The sequence below is a fragment of the Xyrauchen texanus genome, chromosome 34 (genome assembly GCF_025860055.1).
Source record: "Xyrauchen texanus isolate HMW12.3.18 chromosome 34, RBS_HiC_50CHRs, whole genome shotgun sequence".
In the NCBI taxonomy this organism is placed as follows: Eukaryota; Metazoa; Chordata; class Actinopteri; order Cypriniformes; family Catostomidae; genus Xyrauchen; species Xyrauchen texanus.
The window spans coordinates 8,602,652-8,625,431 of record NC_068309.1 but is presented as its reverse complement, the minus strand read 5'-3'; the positions used below and the strand labels follow the sequence as shown (position 1 = coordinate 8,625,431).

General features: G+C 43.3%; 1 protein-coding gene across 2 annotated transcripts in view; it reads left to right on the top strand.

Annotated features, from left to right (window-relative positions):
- LOC127627671 (potassium/sodium hyperpolarization-activated cyclic nucleotide-gated channel 1) overlaps nucleotides 1-22,780 on the top strand; it is a 133,725-nt gene that overhangs the window by 96,515 nt on the left and 14,430 nt on the right. For both annotated transcript variants that reach the window (XM_052104155.1, XM_052104156.1), the window contains exons 5-7: nucleotides 10,239-10,385; nucleotides 13,581-13,821; nucleotides 17,821-17,985. In XM_052104155.1, the coding sequence (XP_051960115.1) occupies nucleotides 10,239-10,385; nucleotides 13,581-13,821; nucleotides 17,821-17,985 (553 nt within the window). The remainder of the gene's footprint in view (nucleotides 1-10,238; nucleotides 10,386-13,580; nucleotides 13,822-17,820; nucleotides 17,986-22,780) is intronic.

Genomic DNA, 22,780 nt, shown 5'->3' with positions numbered 1-22,780 from the left:
GAAAGGAAAGGAAAGGAAAGGAAAGGAAAGGAAAGAAGGAAGGGAAAGGAAAGGAAAAGGAAAATAACAGAAAATGGGAAGAAATAAAAAGAAAGAGGGACAGAAAATAAAAAGGGGGACAGAACAAAACATAAAAGGGATGGAAAGAAAATTAAAAGGAAAGGGGACATAATAGGACAGGGAAAGGAAAGAAAATGAAAGGAAAGGGAAACAAATTAAAATGACAAACCAGGAAAGATACAGAATGGGACAGGAAATGGAAAAGGAAAACAATGGAAAGGAAAGAGAGGAGAGGATGAGAAAAGGTAATGAGAAAGGAAAGCAACTGGAAGGAAAAGGAAAGGGGTCAGAATAGGACTGGAATAGGAAAGGAAAGGAAAGGAAATGGTACAAGACAGGACAGGAAAAGGAAAATAACAGAAAACGTCTAGGTTACGTATGTAACCTCTGTTCCCCGATGGAGGGAACGAGACGTTGTGTCAGAGAAGCGACACTAGGGGGTCTCTCTTGAGCGCCGATATTCACCTCTGGACTATGAAAAAAGGCCAATGAGAGTTGGCAACCAGTATTTGCATGTCCCACCCCGGACATACGGGTATTTCAGTGGCGCAAATACAGGAGTTCATTCAGGATTTTTCTGAGGATCCGGAAATGGTCCGGCCACAACAGTGGCTCGGCTCAGCGACGTGGCAGGGGAGACACAACGTCTCGTTCCCTCCATCGGGGAACGGAGGTTACATACGTAACCTAGACGTTCCCCTTCTGTCGCTCTCTCCACGTAGTGTCAGAGAAGCGACACTAGGGGTCCACTTATAAAAGCGCCACGCGCTGAGCCGTATACGTGAACTGCTGATACAGGAGCGAGCAGGTATTCTTACGTGCAGGACGACCAACTGTATCAGGCTGCACGTACCCTTCCCCAATGCCCCATTTAAGCCATCAGGATTCCTTATCGTTACCCCGGAAGGGGGAACAAGGTGCTGGCTGCCAACCTGGGAACGGGCCAAGCCTGGCCGGGCCTCTTTTCTCTCTATGTTTCTCGCATAGAGCAACTTAGGCCGGGGCCCTTACACGCATTGAGGGAAGGGGGTCTTAGCCCTTATTCAGGGCGGAGAAGACCCTGCGGAGGCCACGCCTACCCGAGAGGGGAGGCAAGTTTAAGTGGCAAAACCATCAGAGGCCTGACTTAGGGCCTATGTGGAAAAGTCGGTGCGGTGGTGGATCCAGCCTATAGAGGGGGGAACATACAGCACGGCAACCGAGGCAGCCGTGACTGCCTAAGGGAAGCACGGGAGTCCGCTCGCCAGAGGGGACAGAACCGTGGCGTTACACACAGGGGGAGTCCGAAGGAGGCCTTACCTGTGGAGCACCTACACCAGTGCAGGGTAGCTTGCGGTACCCGCAGTGGCTTGGGTCGGCGAGTTCCTCCGCTGAACTGCGACCCACGAGGGTTAGGGAGGAATCAACCAGTGTCCCAAACCTGAGATCTCCTGGGAGTGAAGGCGCACTGTTTCCCCTGGTTAGGGGGAAGGGCGCTAGGTGCAAGCGATTCACCCGGTCAGATCATGAGCGTGCCACCGAGTTCTACGGGCTCGGTACCTGAGAGAACACAGGACGATACTGACCCAACTCGGAGATTGTAGAATCTCGCGAAAGTGTTAGGTGTTGCCCAGCCTGCTGCTCTACAAATGTCTGCTAGGGCAGTGCCCCTAGCCAGTGCCCATGAGGACACAACACTCCTGGTGGAGTGGGCTCGGACCCGCAAAAGGGGGGGCACGGCCTGGGTGTGATAAGCCAGGGAAATGGCGTCGACAACCCAGTGGGCGAGTCTCTGCTTGGAGACAGCATTCCCTTTCTGCTGTCCCCCAAAGCAGACGAAGAGCTGCTCAGAGCGTCTAGTGCTCTGTGTGCGGTCCAGGTAGATACGTAAGGCACGTACTGGACACAGCAGTGAAAGGGCTGGATCTGCCTCCTCCCGGGGCAGCGCTTGCAGGTTCACTACCTGATCCCTGAAGGGTGTGGTAGGAACCTTGGGCACATAGCCCGGTCGCGGTCTTAGGATCACGAAAGTGTCTGCCGGACCGAACTCCAGGCAAGCGTCGCTAACAGAGAATGCATGCAGGTCCCCAACCCTCTTGATGGAAGCGAGCGCGATCAGCAGGGCGGTCTTGAGAGAGAGGGCCCTGAGTCCAACTGAGTCAAGCGGCTCGAAGGGGGGGTCTCTGGAGTCCCGTAAGGACGACCGAGAGATCCCAGGAGGGGAACAGGTTAGGCCGGGAGGGAGCTATCCTCCAGACGCCACTTTAGGGCGTAAAGATGGCTGGTAGAGGGGGCTCTGGCTTGGCTGATTGTATCTACGACGGTAGATGGTAGACCGGCTAGATCTTCCGCATCCCGTCCAGGGGCCAGACGTGGAGGTTCCAGAGGTCTGGGTGCGGGTGCCAGAGCGTGCCCCGTCCCTGAGAAAGAAGGTCCTTCCTCAGGGGAATTCGCCAGGGAGGGGCTGTCGTGAGGAGCGTGAGGTCCGAAAACCAAGTCCGGGTAGGCCAATAGGGGGCTACCAGAATGACTTGCTCCTCGTCCTCCCTGACCTTGCATAGCACCTGTGCAAGAAGGCTCACTGGGGGAAATGCGTACTTGCGCAGCCCCGTGGGCCAGCTGTGTGCCAGCGCATCTGCCCCGAGGGGAGCCTCTGTCCGGGCATACCAGAGCAGGCAGTGGGAGGTTTCTTGGGAGGCAAACAGGTTTACCTGAGCCTTGCCGAACCGGTCCCAAATCAGCTGGACCGACTGGGGGTGGAGCCTCCAGTCCCCACCAGGCAAGCTTTGTCTTGACAGCACGTCCGCTATCACATTGAGGTTGCCGGGGATGTGAGTGGCGCGCAGTGACTCCAGTCGCGGCTGACTCCAAAGGAGGAGACGACGGGCGAGCTGTGACATGTGGGGGGAGCGTACTCCGCCTTGGCGGTTTATGTAGGCTACAACCGTGGTGCTGTCTGTCCTGACTAGGACGTGTTTGTTCCGAGTTAATGGGAGAAACTTCTGCAGGGCCAGACAAACAGCCAGCAGCTCTAGGCAGTTGATGTGCCAGCGCAGCGGGCCTCGGTTTCACCGGCCTGCGGCTGCGCGCCCGTTGCACACGGTGCCCCAACCCAATTTGGAAGCGTCGGTTGTGACCAGAACTTGTCGGGACACCTGCTGCAAGGGTACACCTGCCCTTAGAAAGCAGAGGTCTGTCCAGGGTTTGAAGGTTTAGCGGCAGGCAGAAGTAACTTTTACGTTGTGCGTGCCGCGGCGCCATGCTCGTCTCAGGACTCGAGTCCGGAGCCAGTGCAGAAGTGGTCTCATATGCATCAACCCCAGCGGCGCGGCCACCGCGGAGGATGCCATATGCCCCAGGAGCTGTTGGAAACGTTTTAGCGGGACCACGGCACCTGGCATTTCAGCACTGACTGAGCACGCTCGTTGGAGAGACGTGCTGTCATTGAGACTGAGTCTAACTCCAGACCGAGAAAAGAGATGCTCTGGACCGGGGAGAGCTTGCTCTTTTCCCGGTTGACCTGAAGCCCCAAACGGCTGAGGTGCCTGAGCACCTGGTCTCTGTGTGCGCATAGTAACTCTCGAGAGTGAGCCAGTATGAGCCAGTCGTCGAGGTAATTTAGTATGCGTATGCCGGCTACTCGGAGCGGGGCAAGAGCTGCCTCTGCGACTTTCGTGAAGACGCGAGGGGACAGAGACAGGCCGAAGGGGAGGACTTTGTACTGATACTCCTGGCCGTTGAACGTGAACCGTAGGAAGGGTCGATGTCGAGGGCAAATTGAGACGTGGAAGTACGCATCCTTCAGGTCTACCGCTGCGAACCAATCTAGATGCCGGATGCCAGATAGAATTTGTTTCTGGGTGAGCATTTTGAACGGGAGTTTGGACAAGGTCCGATTGAGAACTCGCAGGTCCAAGATCGGTCATAAGCCACCGCCTTTCTTGGGTACAACAAAGTAAGGGCTGTAGACACCCTTCTTCGTTTCGGTTGGAGGGACAGGCTCTATTGCGTCCTTTAACTCTTTCCCCGCCAGCGTTTTTAAAAAAAATTTGCCAGCCACCGCCAGGGTTTTTGACGATTTTCGCTAAACTTTAATGGTCCGCAGAATATTTTATGTATTATAATTTATATATTAGAATATATGAAGATGCTATATATCACAATAAAGATCTGAGCCTCTGCTTTTAGGCAAAAAAAACGATTTTATTTTATCTTCATTTGTTCTTTTTTTATTGCGACTTGAACAGAGGTCGGTTTGTCAAAAAACAACATTTCAGACAAAAAGCTGATAAAAAGGCATGTTTATGTCTGATATTTTGAGCTTCTCAATACTCCACTTCTTCATGTTTGAGACGATCGCAGTCTGTTTCTTTGATCAAAGAGTTGCGTACTCTTTCAAAACATGCGCAGGGGTCTTCATTACCGTATAACACCTAAAAAACGGAAACCCGGAAAATTCCGTGTTTGGTGGGGAAGCGTTTTTTTTCATAAAACACGGAAAATTCCGTGTTTGGCGGGGAAAGAGTTAATAGAAGGGAGGCGAGTTCTTCGCGCAGGGAATGGGCATGTTGGCCGTGTACTGCGGAAAAATGTACGCCCACGAAGGGGGACGGAGACCTGGCAAACTGAATTACATAACTGAGTCGAATGGTCCGGTGCAGCCAGCGTGACGGGTTAGGCAGTGAAAGCCACGCCTCTAAGCTCCGTGCTAGGGGCACCAAGGGGACGGGTTTTTTGGATGTACCCGGCGGGGCTTCGCAGCGGTGTGGAGCAAGGTAAGTGCTTTGAGTTTATTCTCAGCACCGGAGCCTCAGGACACCACGTTGCCTCCCGACGCCCCGGTGCTGAGAATAAACTCAAAGCACTTACCTTGCTCCACGCACCCGGCAGGGGGCGTGTTCGTGACTGAGGAGGAGGTCTGATGCTGGCGTCCTCTGGACTCATCTGAACCGGCCGGCCGGGGAACAGTCGTGAGGCTGAAGGCGGGGACACCGCGTCCATGGAGCTGGGACTGTTGAGGCCTGAAAGCAGAGTGCCGTGAGAACGGCATTTGCGGGCCAGGTGACCCCAGAGACAACAAGGAAATAGCTCTATAGAGTGTAACGAATTTAACAAAAAATTCTCCTCCCGGCCCTCCACCGGGGAACGGAGTGGTCTTACCAGCTCCGGAGCTAACGTCTCGGTCTCTGGGTCTGTCATCTCAGGAGCGCCTGGGAGCCTTCTGGGTCCTCAAGGGGGTCCGTGAGACGATGGGCGTCCAACTTCTGCGGGGGGCTCAACGATGGGGCTGAGAGCTGGGCCCACTCACTTGTTAGTTGAGGCGGAGCACCACTTTCTTTCTTTCTTGAAAGCCGCAGGAGGACGCCCTCGGCGAGCAGACAGGGCATGGCCCCTGGCGGCAAGTTTGCGGCAGGGCAGGATGCTTTTTTTGCTTGAAAATAGCCTTCGTCTGTTTCTTCACCACTGAGAACTGCTGGGCGAAGTCGTCAAGTGGTGTCGCCGAATGGACGGAGCTGGGAGACGGGGGCGTTTGAGAAAGCGTGCTTTGTCTGCCTCCCGTACTGCCTGTCCATCGTTGCGTTTCTGGACCACGGAGTGGCCATCGCCTGTTCGAGTGCAGTTCCTGCAGCACGTCAAGAACAGGACTACCCAAGTGCAGATTTTGAAGTGCCCTGGCCTAGTGGACTTGCAGGAGGGGGCCATGGCGTGCAGGGGGGAGCGGTCTGGGACCGTTCTACCACCGAGGGTAGCGAGAGCGGAGGAGCGAGGAAGCTGGGCTTGCTCAGCTCGTCATGCACGTCCGGGAAGGAATCCAGGGGGGGGCACGGCTGTGAGCGGCGCACATGCCCGCGGAACCAATTAAGCCCGGGGAAGCATAGCGGACCTTCTTGCGTCAGGCTCAGACTGGGCGGAGACCCGAAGGTGGCGGCCCAGGGGAGTTATCCGCATTCGACGCCGCTGTTACGCTCTCCGATGCAGCGGTGATGTCATCATCCAATGCTGGGAAGCTCGAGGGACCGGACGGTAGGCCGTTAAGCGGACTGCACTAATCCCGAGCTCGAGGGAAGCAGGCAAGCGTGCCGGGGAGGCGGGAGGTTTTCGGGGGGATTTACACGGCGAAAGCGTCCCGTTATTCTCCCCAGATCGTTCTCCATCGCCCGCGGCGCCTGCCTCAATCCCGTAGGAAGGAGGCGAGGCGCGGGGGGCGGCTGAGATGGCTCTCTCTCACTACAAGAGAAAGCAGAGATCGCAACGCTGAAACTACACAGGGGCGGAAATATCGTCTTTAAAAAGACGCGTCCTGAGAAGGACGTTCTACGCCGCTGTGTTTTGCTCTTTAGAGCGAAATTACTCTTTTAGAATAACTCTTTCGAGTTGTCTGCGCTGTAGAAGTGCCCAGGGGCAAGAATGCACAGCCGTGCACGAAGGAGAAAGCCGCTGTTATGCGCCGTCAGATCCAACAGCATGCAGAGCGTCAGAGGATTAACCAGGAACTTGCTGTAACTCGCAGCAGAGTTCATCGCAGCATCGGCTCTGAAGAAATTTTCTGAATGAACTCCCGTATTTGCGCTGCTTAAATACCCGTATGTCCGGGGGCGGGACATGCAAATACTGGTTGCCAACTCTCATTGGCCTTTTTTCATAGTCCAGAGGTGAATATCGGCGCTCAAGAGAGACCCCTAGTGTCGCTTCTCTGACACAACGTGGAGAGAGCGACAGAAGGGGAACAGAAAATGGGAGGAAATAAAAAGAAATTGGGACAGAAAATAAAAGGGGGGCAGAACAAAACATAAAAGTGAAGGAAAGAAAAGGAAAAGGAAAGGGGACATAATAGGATAGGGAAAGGAAAGGAAAGGAAATTAAATTAAATTAAATGAAAGGAAATTAAATGAAACAGGACAAGAATACAAAGGAAAAGAGGACAGAAAAGAACAAAACGGAAGGAAATAAAAGGAAAGGAAAAGAAAAAAGGAAATGAAAGTGGAACAGGACAGGAAAAGGAAGTAAAAGAGGACAGAAGAGAACAGAAAACAGAAGGAAATAAAAGGAAAGTCGGACAGAAAATGAAAGGGGGACAGAACAAAACAGAAAAGGAAGGAAAGAAAAGGAAATGAAAAGGAGACATAATAGGACTGGAAAAGAAATGAAAGGAAAAGGGGACAGAACCAAAAAAGGAAGGAAAGGACATGACAGGAAAGGAATAGAGCAGGACGAGGAAAGGGAATGAAAAGTACAAGACTTAGGGAACAATCCCAAGTTCAAGAATATTGCCACCTCGATGGAAGAATGTGCTGGTAAATCATTTATGGTGGCCTTTTTAAGCAGATACATTATATAAACATTTAGTTGACACTGTCATTCAGACAGACTGCTGAAGCATTTTATCATTACTTCTGTGGGAATCATGAGATCCATATAAGGAAGATTTACAAAATTCCCTCGAGATAAAGGGAGTTTTTCTGCTCTGACAGTACCAACATTATTTGTGCTCTAAAGCCAAATGCCCAAAACAGCTTGAGTACTCTGCGCCTTCTCACCTCCTTATGACATTTTATTAAAAGCCTCTGCTGTCGTGCACAGCTGAAGGATATTTCACTTCTTTGTCAGCTCAGTGTAAATTGATGCACTGAAAACAGAAAAGGGCTTTATCATGCTCTGACAGAGGCTCTGTGATCAATGTAGATTTCATTGAATCCCCAGATTTCATGCATGTCATACATATGTTATTTTATTTTATTTTACTGTATTATTCTTTTTTATTTTGGCTAACATCTCCTCATTTGTTGCATGGAAGAAAGTCATACAAGTTGCAAATATTTCTTTTTTCTTTTTGTAAGTTGCATACAAAATCTACAAAGAAATCCGAGGTGGGCTCATACCAGGGCATTATTGTCGTGACTAGTGTTCACAGCTAAAAAGCTGTAGCCAGCAGCGAGCAAGACAGTGTTTATTCATAGGTGCTGTCATCACAAGGCTGTGACAGCCTGCTGATCCCCTAATTCTGCATCCTGAATATGAGTGCGTGTGCATATGTGTATGAGTGAGTGGGTGTGTGTGTTAGCAGGGTCTGATTAAAATTGATGAGTTTCTACAGTTTTAATCTCTATTGGTTTTTTTTCAAAGTTTGATGCGTGTGTCTGTGTGTGTGTGTGTGTGTGTGTGTGTGTGTGTGTGTGTGTGTGTGTGTGTGTGTGTGTGTGTGTGTGTGTGTGTGTGTGTGTGTGTGTGTGTGTGTGTGTGTGTTTGTGTGTGCGTGCGTGCGTGTGTTGGAGAGAGATAAAACACAGTATCTTCCTGGCATTAAGGTCATTGTGGTTTCTAAAATTACATTTTCCTTTGATTTGTCTTGCTATTTCATTGCTTTTTGGAGGGAGTCCAGCATCACTGTTTTGCTTAGATTTGTTCAGTCCGTGTTTTTAATCATAGCTTTATTGGATCTTTTATATTCTGTAGGTAATGCTATATTGGAATTCTTTCCTCTCAGTTGACCTCTGTCCATTCTGGTCATCCATTGAATGTCGTTGTTTTGTTAAATGCTTTCATATTAAATCTCAAATGTGGTATTGGGTATATACAGTACCTCTATTATGACTAGATCTCATATGTGTTACCTTTAAATACAACATTAAACAGCATTCACAACACATGCATCTTCTATATTGTATAAGGAACCAGTGACCAATGGGTTCCATTTCCTTATTGGTTAAATATCCTGCTGCATATAAATGTAGATTACATATCAAATATATGTTGATTGGAATTCTGATCAGCTTGTGTTCAGTGAAAACAGATACATGTCTTTTTCAGTCAATGGAAGCTTGTAGCATCGCTACTGGTTAGGACATGGTGTAACAAATATTCAGATGAAATTAAGTAGGGCAGGACTAGATTTTATCCTATGGGATTTGTTTGGATTGTGAGGGGGTTTAAACATGTTATGTTATGATAATATTAGTCAGTATATTCTTTTTCAGCCATTGTAGCCAACATGAAATCAGCAGAAAAGAAAATTTTTGAAATATTTTAGAGAAAGTTGTTACATTTTGATGCAAGATTATGAAAAAAAAACATGTTCTATTGAATCATGCAAAATGAGATAAAGAACATTTATTAATAAAGTAAATAGGGTCATTTTTATTTAGTGTCAAGTACGGTAAATATAAGATATTTTGATTTAACTTTAAATGAAAGTGAAAATTCTGTCATCATTCATCATTCAGGCATCATTCGATAAAAAATGGATGGTGATTTATACTCTCAACCTCCAAAAAGGACAACAAAAACACCAAAAACGCATTTAAATCCTCACTTTCACTATTTCAAGATACAGTATAGACACATTACTAGTACTACTATTAGTAACATTTTAACATCTCTCAGTGAGTATTTTGAATTGTTCTGCCTAATACACAACTAGCTTTTTTCCCAACACATATAGTGCCTTGCATGTGTCTTCTATGATGGTTGTTTTAGCTTTCAACAACCTCTGTACAGTATGTCTGCATGTACCAGCACCCTGTATCAACGACTAGTCAGCGAGCAACAGCATCCTGTGGATCTCGTCAGAGACTGATTCAAAAATAAGCGTGGTCAAGCTAAAGCAGTCAGCACTGTCTTTAAATCCCACAGACATCAGCACTTAGATTCTTAAGAATCATGTCTGTGTCTCAGAAACATGGATAAGAACTTCCTGTCGAGATGTTGAGTAGCCGTGGGTCTTGCCATCTCCCTCAGATGCACTAGACTAGAGCGACAGGCGGTTTTGGAACATTAGCTTAATTGCTTGGTGCTTGATTTGTCCCAGTCATTCAAAGCCGTTTCATCCGTAGTAAAAAAAACCCATATCTTTATAGCCAGACTGATCTAACTGAGTCTGTACATCATCAGTGCTTTTCTTATTTTTCTGTCAGTCACCATGGTCATATAGTTTGCAAAGGTATACCTTTGATTTAGTGCTGAAGAACATTGCCATTTGTGTTGATTTTTAATGGTGTTTATCCAATATGTGTGGTTTCTTTCCTTTTCTATGTGTAAAATTTGGTTTGGCCGAATGTTTGTGTGTGCGGTTGTCCTGAAACTGGCTGATCTCCTCAGGAGTGAGTTCAGTCAGCCTCAGGACAAGTTAGCAGAGGGGACTCTTCACTAAGCTTCTCTCTCTCTCTCTCTCTCTCTCTCTCTCTCTCTCTCTCTCTTCACAGTACAAGCAAGTTGAACAGTACATGTCCTTCCACAAGCTGCCAGCTGACATGCGGCAGAAAATCCACGATTACTATGAACATCGCTACCAGGGAAAGATCTTCGATGAGGACAGCATCCTTAACGAGCTCAACGACCCGCTCAAAGAGGTGAGATGCAAATATTACATAGTAGTGCTGAACCAGGGTCACAGCTACTATGGCCCTGGGTTCATTTGAATCTAAATTTATCAGACTAAAATGATCAAATCAGGATTATCTCCTCACCTGGACGCATTATTCTTTTCATTTGGATATGAAAGGAAACTGATCTTAGGTCTTCACTTTATATCTCTGACCCCAGGTCTTTGAAATCACTTATGCAACATATAGTACTCAGACCCCCACTACTCCCCATCTGAACACTGATGAACTCATCAGTATCATTAACGTTGTTCCAGGTTATTGGTAGTTTACAATAGGTTGACCATCATAATCTACATGATGGATTTAGTGGTGCTTGCAAAGGCAAACATAACTATTACTATTGCTTATACTTGGCAAAACTCCTAACTGTACATAATAAACTTCTGCATGCAACACAAAATGACACTTTACAATAAGACACTTTACAATAAGTAACACTTACAACACTTTACACTAAGATTCCATTTGTTAAAGGTGCAGTATGTAAGATTCAGAAACCCTTGTTATTAATGACACCTGTGGCCATTAAATGAACTGCAGCCAGCTACCTGTTGCTCGTGCTTTTTTCATTATCTTGAACACTATCTAGCATTCATTTCATGTGTTATTGTAGTTTACCTTGCTGAATAAGTACAGGTTAACATTTATGAAAGTTACTGTGCAGGCAAAATCAAGTTAGCTAAAATTGCAAAGATCAATACTTATGGCACTATATTCAATTCAGGGTCGGTTTTGATCCCCCAAACCGAACAAAGGTCCCTACAGGAATCAAATGCCCTGCTGATGTTCACTCTAGTTTTCGCTCGACCACGATCATGTTCCCACTTATCCAGATGGGATTCGGTATATAAATTTTTTTTATATATATGCTTTCTCAGTGTTAGTTGGAGCCGGACGTTTGCTGGATTACATCTCTAAGATAATATTTACCTAGTGTTGCAGTTTGTTGTCGCTTTTGAATAGCAGAAGAGAAGCTATTACTGAGGCAAGGCTCTCGGGAACATGCATAAATGTCACATCCTTTGGAATTTCCTGGCAAAAGCGACCCGCTCCCTTCGCATTAAAATCAGTCTACAGGCTTTCATAGGCAACCTATGAAGTCTGGGAAGGACTCATTTTTTAAGTTGCGTCACAAGCTGTTCACGCAGTTTACATATTGCACCTTTAACATTAGTTAATGTATTAGGTATCATGAAATAACAATGAAAAATATATATTTTTACAGCATTTATTCATCTTTGCTAATGTTAGTTAATAAAAATACAATTGTTCATTGTTAATTCATGTTAGTTCATAGTGCATTAACTAATGTTAACAAATGCAACTTTTGATTTTAAAAATGAATTACTATATGTTGAAATTTATCCAAGATTAATAAATGCTGTAAAAAGTATTGTTCATTGTTAGTTCATGTTTACTTGTGTTGTGAAGTAATGCTAACAAATGGAGCTTATGTGATGTGTTACCAAATGATTTGTGTATGGAAGACAAGGCAGACTCATAATGTTAAATTTGCATTTACATTTAGCCATTTAGCATAAACTTTTATTCAAATCAGCTTACAAATGAGGAACATAGCAATCAATTTGTCATACAAGAGTCAACAATATCTACAGTGTCGCACTGCCAGGTTCTCAAAGTGACCGGTCACAATTAATGTCACCATTAAAAAACTGCAAAAATCCTTGGCTTGTTGAAGATTAAAAAGGAAGACATTTGCTTTGTTAACATACACAGTTTTTATTATAACAACTCAATTATATAAAGTATTAGTAACACTTTATAATAAGGTTTTATTCATTAAAATGAGTTAACGCAATATTTAACATGAACTAACAATAAACAATACTATTACAGCATTTTCTTTAATGCTAGCTAATGTTAATTTCAGTTTTTTCCATTTAAATGTGTATACATTAACATTAGTAAACCAGTATAAACTGATATGAATAAACAATGAACAATAGTATTTTGATTCATTAACATTAACCAAGATAAATATATGCTATAAAAAAATTCAAATGATCATTGTTTGTTCATGATACCTAATGCATTACCTAATGTTAACGAATATAACTTTATTTCAAAGTGTTTACACAATTATTTGTGAAAAAAGCTATTGCAGGGCATGAAATTAGGTATATTTGTTTGTGCTTATTGTCTATATAGTCTGTATCAGTCATTATATAGGCTTAATAATCCAAGCTAGTTTATTAAAAAATCATCCAAAAAAATGTCCTGTGAATTCGAAGCACTTAAAGCATGTTGGACATGCATAGAGACGTTATGAATATTACCTTGCATCCCTGCACTTACTTTGCCACTACCACAATGATTGGGCAAACAGAATGTGTGTCTGTTATGACAAAGCAAAGTGAGATAACACTGACTGCTTCATAGCCAAAACACCTTTAACACCCCTGACAGCACCTCCCTCCCTCTCACGTCTCTCTTTCCCTCAGTTGGTCAGGGCTGCTATTTTTACATGCACTGCCTTGTGACAAACCAGCTTTAAATAGATAAAGTCTCCAGCTTGTCTCCATTGTGGAAGGTAAAGGGCTGGACACTGCTATCAAACTCATTATTCCTCCTGTGTAATTGCGGTCAGAACCTTGATGCCGCTTAGCCAGCTATGCCGTGATTCAAGCCACAGTGTACATTTATTTCACACCCATGCCATGCCAAAAAAAAACCCACACACGTAGCACCTCTACAACATAGAGATGAGAAAGACTGGGTATTTTGTACATCATGCATCAGCCTTTTAGCTAATGCATGATGTAAACTTGATGCTAACGGTAGGGTTTCCATAAAATAAACTCATTGCAATGCAGTGTGGAGAGACGAGGTTGGGAAAGGTACGCTGAAACTGTGGCCCACCCATAGCTCAAGTAGTTAAACTATAGTAAAGCAACAAAAACAAAAAGTAGCTACAGTTAAAGCATTAAAGCCATTTTTTGCAGGGAAAGATTGAGGGATGTGGACTACATATATACAGTATATCTACCAGAAGTTATATTTTTTGCAATCAGATTAGCATTTATTGTATGTGGTACATACAAAAATAATAGAAAAAACCCTTAAATGCAGTATTTTCTTTGACTGTAAGACAAATTGTCGATATTCCTATTATGTTTTGCTTACTGTTTTATCCCACAGGAAATCGTCAACTTCAACTGTCGTAAGTTGGTGGCCACTATGCCGCTGTTTGCGAACGCAGACCCTAACTTTGTGACTGGAATGCTGAGTAAACTAAAGTTCGAGGTCTTCCAGCCCAATGATTACATCATTCGCGAGGGGACCGTGGGTAAAAAGATGTACTTCATTCAGCATGGAGTGGCCAGCGTCATTACCAAATTCAACAAAGAGCTCAAACTCACAGATGGATCCTACTTCGGAGGTCAGTTGAAAAATGCACGCTGTTATTCATACTATTTTAATATCAGGTAGTCAGTAACTTTCCCAAGAGTTCTTTTGAAAAGCTTTTAGAAGAATACTGCCCTACAAAGTAACAATGCCGACACTAAAACTGAGAAAATGATACAATTCAGTAAATGATAAAATAGCCTTGCACTGTTTTCTCTGAATCTTAGCATAGTTGAGTCAACCCTGTCTGTCACAGGAGAGATCATACTCTAAGAGACCCAGTTTCAGTCATAACTCTATTTCGACAAAATGTGTAGTTATTGTGTTTTAGTTTTGCAGGGCAGAGAGTTTTGCAGTTTTATTTATAAAATCCTCTTTAATATTTGTGCACATTATAATTAGAGCAAATTATTGAACGCTGTCATTTTACTTGATTTTACCACTATAAAATCTATTTTAAAATATATATATATATATATTGTTGTTTTATTTGTCAAAAAACATCCATGTTTTCCAAGCTAAATTGACCATAAATGTGAATTGCTGTTTTATGTTCTCCCATGCTGTGAGGTGATTGGTTGTGTAAATCTGTTCAACCAGTCTGAGCAATCAGAGGACTGAAGCAGGACTCCTGTGGGCATGTAGAGGTTGCATGTCTGTACACTGCAGGAATAAGCATTGAACATTTTTATTTTCTCGTATCTAATGGTGTAATTCACTTCCAATCAAATATTTAGTACTCTATCCATTTAAAATTAACTTTACCTTACCTAATTTGTTACCCATTATTGCTGTTTTTGTTTGCATGAAACCAAAACATGTCTCTTTTTACTGATATTCGCAAGGGAAAACTGGCATGCATTTAAAGATCAGACAATTGGTCAAATTGACTGCAAATTGGACTTATAATTTTGAGTCACTTCCAACTCAGTAAACAGAGGGCACTAAGTTGTAAACGGTAATTTACAATCCTGCTGAATTCCACAACAGAAAAGTTATTGCTTTCAAAGCTGATGTATAACTCTTATTGAGAGTTATATCCAGAGGCTATAAGATCTGCTCTGATAATGTAATCTAGAGCTGTAAAATTGGACAGTGACAAAGTACAGTAGAGTGAGATCGGCGGCAGCTGCTACTACAGGCAACGTGCCTCACCAAACCACACTTAGCAAGACCAGGCAGCACAGAATGTATGGGTCTCAAGATGTGTTTATAAAGGGATAGTTCACCCTTCACTTATGGGTTAACATGGGCACATAGTAAGCCGTGTTCTCCATCACAAAGAGTGTGGGTTAATGCACTTTCTCTTTACAGCCTTTAATTCTTTAAACGGCTGCATTCTTGTATACGTGACATTTCAGAACACCGCTTTCTGCAAAACCTAAATGAGCAGTTTTCTTAAGTGCATTTAAACGCAGTCAAAGGCTTGATAGAATGAAAGAGATATATGGAATAAAAGATATAGAAGCCTCAGCGAAGTGATGTCACACAGCAAACAAACAAGGCACTATGCTTCAAACCATAGGTTTAGGGAAATCTGTTCATTGAAACCAAATCATTGAACTGTGTTGGTTATGATGGAACTTGCGACAATAGTTGGTGATGCTTTTAGGAAATGCACCCCTGGTTGATATATTTGTCTATAGTTTGCACAAAAATGGCCACACATAATCACTCAAAAATTTAAATAGGCCACTAGGTGAAATTAGCAGGTTATCAGGCCAGCTCAGTAAATCCAAAACCTTAATATTGCATTATGTTCACCAAAGTGGTTGTAGCGGTTTGAAGTGTCCATACAGTGATGTTCTTGCAGTGTGCCTTTTGAGGTGAGAGGCGGTTAAAGGTGAGCAAATTAGGCAAGCCCGTCCTTCTGCTCACAACTGGGATATGTGCCAGAATGATGGACTTCCAAGGTGCTAAGGTCAAATGTCATCTCTATTTGTGGAGGCCTGGGAGGAGGGTGAGTTGATTGGACAGTCTTTCATGAGGGTGAGAGAAACACCTTCACACATTCGTTAGCTTAGGCACTTACTCACTCTGGCACTCAACCGCCTATGGCATCTAGCCACAAGCGTGCATCGTGAGACATTTACTACTGAAATCAGGAATTTCGTAACATTCCATCATATAGTTCTTATCCTATCTTTGCAGACACTACCAGAATTTTTTGGCTCTGAAAATGTGCTTTATGGTGACATTTAGGGCTCATGAACTTAAATTAGAAATGGTGGAGTGGTGGTGGCTTAGTGGGTTAAAGCACAGAACTGGTAAGCAGAAAGTTGCCAGTTCAATCCCCACAGCCACCTCCATTGTGTTCTTGAGCAAGGCAATTAACTTCATGATAACCGGGGGGGTTGTCCCTGTAATAAGTTCAATGTAAGTCACTTTGGATAAAAGCATCTGCCAAATGCCTAAATATAAATGTGAACTGTAGGTTCCTAGAACTTTTTCTGCCCTCACTTTCATATTGTCTTGGTAAAAAAAAATAGATAGCTCATTGCAATTAAAATACTCCCAACACCTTGTTTCCGCCCCAAGCTGGAAAGTGTTGTTAGCTTGTACCATGGGCTACACACAGACCTTTTCCTCTGTGTTGTATTTTGTCTGTGCTGGAAAAAATACCAAGGGTGTATATCTCTAGACTTGCATTGTGAATAATACTAGAAATCTGTCATTTTTCAGAGTAGCCATACATTTACAGTAAATATATTCAAAGAATCAGTAGTCATAAGTTATTCACGTCACATCTAGTGTACAAAAATTCTATATAAAAGTGGCCTCTGCATATCTCAAGGTGAAAAACAGGCCTATTTACATGATATGCCCCATTGGACCATAAATCTTCCATTTTCCCCAGCGACAAAAGCCAAATTGTGGGCAAGATTATTGTATACTGTCAGTGAAGACTCTTTGTTAGTCAAGGTTCACTCTAAATCTCTATCTAAAGTCTATAGCTGCATCCCAAAACGCATACTGCTGCACTATTCTATGCCATTTTGTAGTATTAGAAGTTTGTTTAGTGTGAACGTTGGACTAAGATATGAACATGAACAAACTTTATGAACTCATTTCGAAAGGTGAAGAGTTACATGGCCATGCTGGCCTGACAAAGTATTGTAATTAATGGTAAACAAATATAAGTTGAATGCTTTTGCATCACTCCAAGCTGTGTGAACATGTATAATTTTTTAGATAAAAGTGTTGGACTGAGGTTGGCTAACATGCTAAACCTAGCAGCAACGTCACTTCCGTCAGCGAATACTTCTCTTTAGTAAAAAAGCGAGATGAAACTACCCATACACTAAATTCATACACTATATTATATCACTCACATAGCGCATATTGTAAGTGCACAGTGTATAGTGCGTCATTTTGGACACAGCTTATGACAAAAATGTGTCTTGATTCCCTTTCACAACTTGCATTAGGGTGTAGAAGCACCTCTTAATACTAGCGTTGCCTTAACCATAACAAGGAAATTGTTGCCGATAGGTAACAGAAGGGATATTTAAAAATTTTTTATTGGCATATAATATTTAATGTAATGTTTAATCCATAACTATGTTGATTATTCACTGAATATCATAACATGCCTTTATCATTGGGTCCTACAACACATGAAACATTTCTCTTGTGTCTTGTTCTGATTTTCTCAGCAATAAATACATTTTCATGCTAATTAATCATCGGTTGCTCTTTAAAAAGGTCAATGGCAATCTGTCAATGCAATCAGGGTCAAAGTTTAAATTGTTTGAAAGTCACTTTGAGATTTGCATTACAACTGTTGACCTGCAGGGGCAGCGTTGTACCTTGACACATCACAGTAGACTTCAATCACTTACATTTACATGTGATTTACAGTTGTAATGCGTTACACAAACTCAAATTACATCTGCATGCTAAACTTTTCTTATTTGAAAGTTTTTATTTTTGCCCAGTTAATCCAGGTAGCCTTGACGATCACTCTGACTGCCTTCTTGTCCAGCTATGAAATTACATAACATGTTTTTTTCTGTTCGTCTATTTCCCACAGAGATCTGCCTGTTGACGAAAGGTCGCCGCACAGCTAGCGTCCGAGCAGATACGTATTGCCGACTTTTCTCGCTGTCTGTCGACCATTTCAACGAAGTCTTGGAAGAGTATCCCATGATGCGCCGTGCCTTTGAGACCGTGGCCATCGACCGATTGGATCGAATCGGTAAGACCAAATTCCCAAACCTCGTCTTATGCCTGTACCGTATGTGTTCGTTTGTTGTGTAATTGTCCTGTCTTTTGATCGCACCCCTATCATCTGCCATGGTGTTGCATGCTGTGTATATATGCTACCTTGTTTTCTCTTTTTTCTTTGTCCAAATGTCTCGTATTGATTATATATACAATTACAAGCATTACAAGAATATAATAATTCATAGCAACTAAATGTAAACTGCTAGCCTTAATTGAGTGGTTTGTTGGTGAGCGACAGTGCATGTTGCTGTCTTGTCAGAGGCTGGTCACCCTGCTAGTTTTGGTTTGATGTCATCCCTTAATGGGCGTGTGGAGGGTGGATGGAGGCAAACCCTCACCAGCATGAGCCTCCGGTCCACTCCCCCACCTTGCACACCTGGGTATGAGCACCACCCCGTCCCCTCCCTTGGCCCTAGCTCATGCCCATCAGCATAGCGCCTCCTAGAGGGGGTTTTAGCGGGTGCAAAAATTGGCAATGGCTTTTAATGATCAATAGGACCAGTTCTTCACATGTTAGAATTGTCCTTGTTCAATTAAGGGGCTTTTTTGTATAAAAAAACAAATTATATATATATATATATATATATATATATATATATATATATATATATATATTATTTTTCTCCCAAAGTGCTAAAAATTATTAATAAGATTATATAAATGTTTATTTTCCAAATGTACTTTTCTTGTAGTTAATTGTGCAGAATTTGCATGAATCATATCAAAATCCATTGAAAGCAACATTAAAGGGATAGTTCACACAAAAATTCAAACATTGTCATTTACTCACCCTCATGTTTTCACAAATGTATATGACTCAAAAGCAGATTTAAGGCCCAATTCTAGTCTCAGTTACTATTTACGTTTGTTGTATGTTAACCAGGGTCAGAAATTTAGGCCAAATTTATTCATGAAATACATTTTTCCATTTTTTTACTTGAAATATCTGATATAAAATCTTAATATTATATTATAGCCCTTATACATTTGATGGCATAAAATATGAATGTTGATTTAATTGTTATGGTAAGAGGTAATAAATGTTTAATAAAGTATTTGACATAAACAGATGAGTTTGTTTTAAGTGGCTAGAGAAAAAAGCCCCCAATGGTGAAATATGCAGCCAAAAATCTAATTCAGGGGTAAATATTGCCCCATAATGTAAAAGTAATTTTCTAGCACTGATGGTAGCATTCTTCAAAATGTGTCCTTTTGTTCCACAAAGTGCAGGAAGTCATACAGTTTGGAACAGCATGAGGGTGTGTAAATGACAACAGAATGTATGGTGAACTAAACCTTTAACATCTAAAATATCACATTTTAAATTTTGGAGGAAAATACACACCTTACACCCACCTTATTTGTTTTATTACAGCACATCTACTATTTTTGGTATATTTACTCCATGTCTTTACAGAATGTTATGCACAAAATGTTCTAAAATTAAAAAATAAATAAAAACTAGTCTCAGTTGCTAGATGATATAATGAGCTATTCTATTTTGGAACACGATGGGTTGATGTACATTCACAATTCTGAGCATAACGCATCCTCACTACACACAAATCCATTATCACTCACACTCTTCATTGAAACATTGAAAGGAAGTATTTTTCATTCAGTCAGTTTCAAAGGAACAATGGAAGGGAAATAAGGGATTTCATTCAAGCACTGTTAAGGCACATCAAGGTTCTTTGTCGAGATACAGGCTACCGTTCATCATGAATTTGAATTATGTGGAATTCAAATGTGAGCTAATACATTCTGAACATTCGTAGAACATCTGTTTGATGCTCTGCACCATTCAATGTTTTGGTCACTGACCTTCACTTTTTGTGCCATTAAATTGAATTCTGTCACTAAGGTTACAATAGTCTATCAAAATACAGTAAGCATGAAGTGTTTCTTTTAACCCAACATTTCCATGAATCTTTTAGTCAATAGTGATATGATTTTTGACAGACAAAATTATATTTATTATGAATAAAAAGTACAAATAAAAAATATTTAAGAATCTTAAAGGGTTACCCTAAAAAAAATAAATAAATGGAAATACCCTCACCCTCAAGTTGTTCCAAACACATACAACTTTATTCTTCCATGACACACACAAGGATATGTTGAGCAGATTTCTAGTTTCTGTCACCATTCACTTTCATTGTATCTATTTTTCCCCCCATACAATGAAAGTGAATGGTGACTGAGGCTAAAATTCTCAACCATTTTCATTTTTGGATGAACTATCCCTTTAAATTCAGTGGTCACATCAAAATGTAGCTCTAGAAATGAGGGTTGATATTCTTTTCTACACCAGTGTTAAATTGTGTTATGTATCTTTTGATTTTGCTGTTCATAATATTAAACCAGAAGATATCTAAGATGTGACCTGAAAACTTGAAGTAAAATGTTTCTCCTTTAAGCATATGAATCGGTTATGATGGTTACTAATATAGCATGAAGCCCTGCTTAAATTCACAACTTGAGTGCGTGAAAGAAAATGCTAGAAATATAAAACAAAAATATCCCTTTTAAAGGGGTCATGTCATGAGGAATCATATTTTCCTTGTTATTTTGACATACAGGTTATTGGACTATAAAAACATACTCATAACTTTCAGAATGCAAAACTTCCTTTATAGTCAAAAAATTTTGTATATATTGTTTCCACTCAACAAAACGTCTAGGTTACTGTCGTAATCTCCGTTCCCTGATGGATGGAATGAGACGTTGTGTCGATAAAGTGACACTAGGGGTCTCTCTTGAGAGCCTCGGGTACCACTCATCTTTGAGAAAAGGCCAATGAGAATTGGCAAACAGAGTTTGCATGCCCCTCCCCCGGACATACGAGTATAAAAGGAGGGCATGTGTCTGTTCAGACAGGTTTTGGGCAGAGGAGCCGAGAGTAAGGTCCCGGCCATTCCAGCAGCTAGTACAGTGTTGTGGCAAGAGGGACACAACGTCTCGTTCCCTCCATCAGGGAACGGAGTTTCTGAAAGTAACCGAGACGTTCCCCTTCGGTAACTCACTCGACATCGTGTCAATGTAGTTACATTAAGGGTCCCTATCAAACAACACCACAATACTGAACCATGTTACGTGGACTGCTAATGCAGGTGCAAGCAAACTGCTGCATGCAAAAATAGCAGGTGCATCAGACTGCACGTAACCTTCCCCAATGCCCCAAAAGAGGTCATGTATTTCCCCACATCCCTGAGGGCGGGAAGCGACGTAACTAGCATGGGAGCAGGCCGCACCAGCCCGCCTTTTCTCTCTAATATTTTCTCTCCATAGAGTGTTAGATCTGGCTGGGGCCATCTAACGCTATAACATGCATCGGGGAAGGCGTTCTTTTCTTATTCTTTCAGAGGGAAAAGACCCGCGGAGACCACATTCTGCCTAGCAGGCGAGATTAACATGTGGCAAAATACGTCACATGGGTTTACCAGCCACATATGGAGGTGGCGCGGTGGTAGGTCCTGCCTCGACAGGGAGGAGCTCTACAAACACAGCGACCTGGGGGCAGAGGGAACTCTGCCTAAGGGAGACTCGGGTCCGTACCATGGAAAATACATCACAGGATATTGCATGAGCACCAGGTCCGTGTGCACAGAGTAACTGTCGAGAGTATGCTAGGATTAGTCAATGGTCGAGGTAGTTGAGTATGCAAATGACGACTTCCCTTAACTGTGCAAGAGCTGCCTCTGCGACTTTCATGAAGAAGCGAGGGGACAGGGACAAACCGAAGGGGAGAACCTTGTACTGATACACCTGGCCGTCGAAAGCAAACCAATCTTGATGCCGGACACATGTCAGAATATGTTTCTGTGTCAGCATATTGAACAGGAGTCTGTGTAAGGCCTGGTTCAGAACTCGCAGGTCCAAGATTGGCCGCAACCCACCAGTTTCTTGGGTATGATGAAGTAGGGGCTGTAGAAACCCTTGTCCATCTCGGCTGGAGGGACAGGCTCTATCATGTCCCTGCACCGAGGTGAAGTGGACGCCATTGAAGCGGGGCGGGCGTCTGGCGAACTGAATCGGATGGTCCTGGCCAGCCACCACGACGGTTTGGAAAGCGTAAGCCACATGTCCAAGCTTCGGGCGAGGGGCACTAAGGGGACGATCACGTGTGACATACCTGGAGATGAGGCCTCACGGCAGGGGGGAGCAGCAAGACGTCACGTCTTGGAGCGTTGCTTCGTCCCGAGGCGGTTGTGCGCACCGGCTAAGTGACCCATGGAGTGAGGAAACTGCTCTTTTTGTGAAAATGTGGGTACCACAGCCCATTGGGGGTGCTGCAAACAAAGAAAAGGAAACAAAAGATTCTCCACCCGGTCCTCCACCGGGGGATGGAGTGGTCTAAACACCAGCTCCGTGGCAGACGTCTCTCCCTAGGTTGCCTGTCTCAGGAGCGCTTGGGAGCCTTTAAAAAGATGTTCAACATCAATGTGCTTATTCTTTTAGAGAAACATATACTCTTTTTAGAGGGCTGTCGAAGGACCAAGGGGTGTAGTCTGCACTCGCGTGCAGAAGAAGAGAAAAGCCGCTGAAATGCATCATATCTCCAACAGCGTATGCTTTTTAGAGGTGAGAGGAACAGCAGTGTGTTTTACTCAAATACAAGCGCTTGGCTCCGAAGAAAAAAATGTCTGAACAGACGCACGCTACCCTCCGTATATCCGGGGGAGGGGCATGCAAATTCTGTTCGTAAATTCTCATTGGCCTTTTCTCAAAGATAAGAGGTAACCAAGGCGCTCAAGAGAGACCCC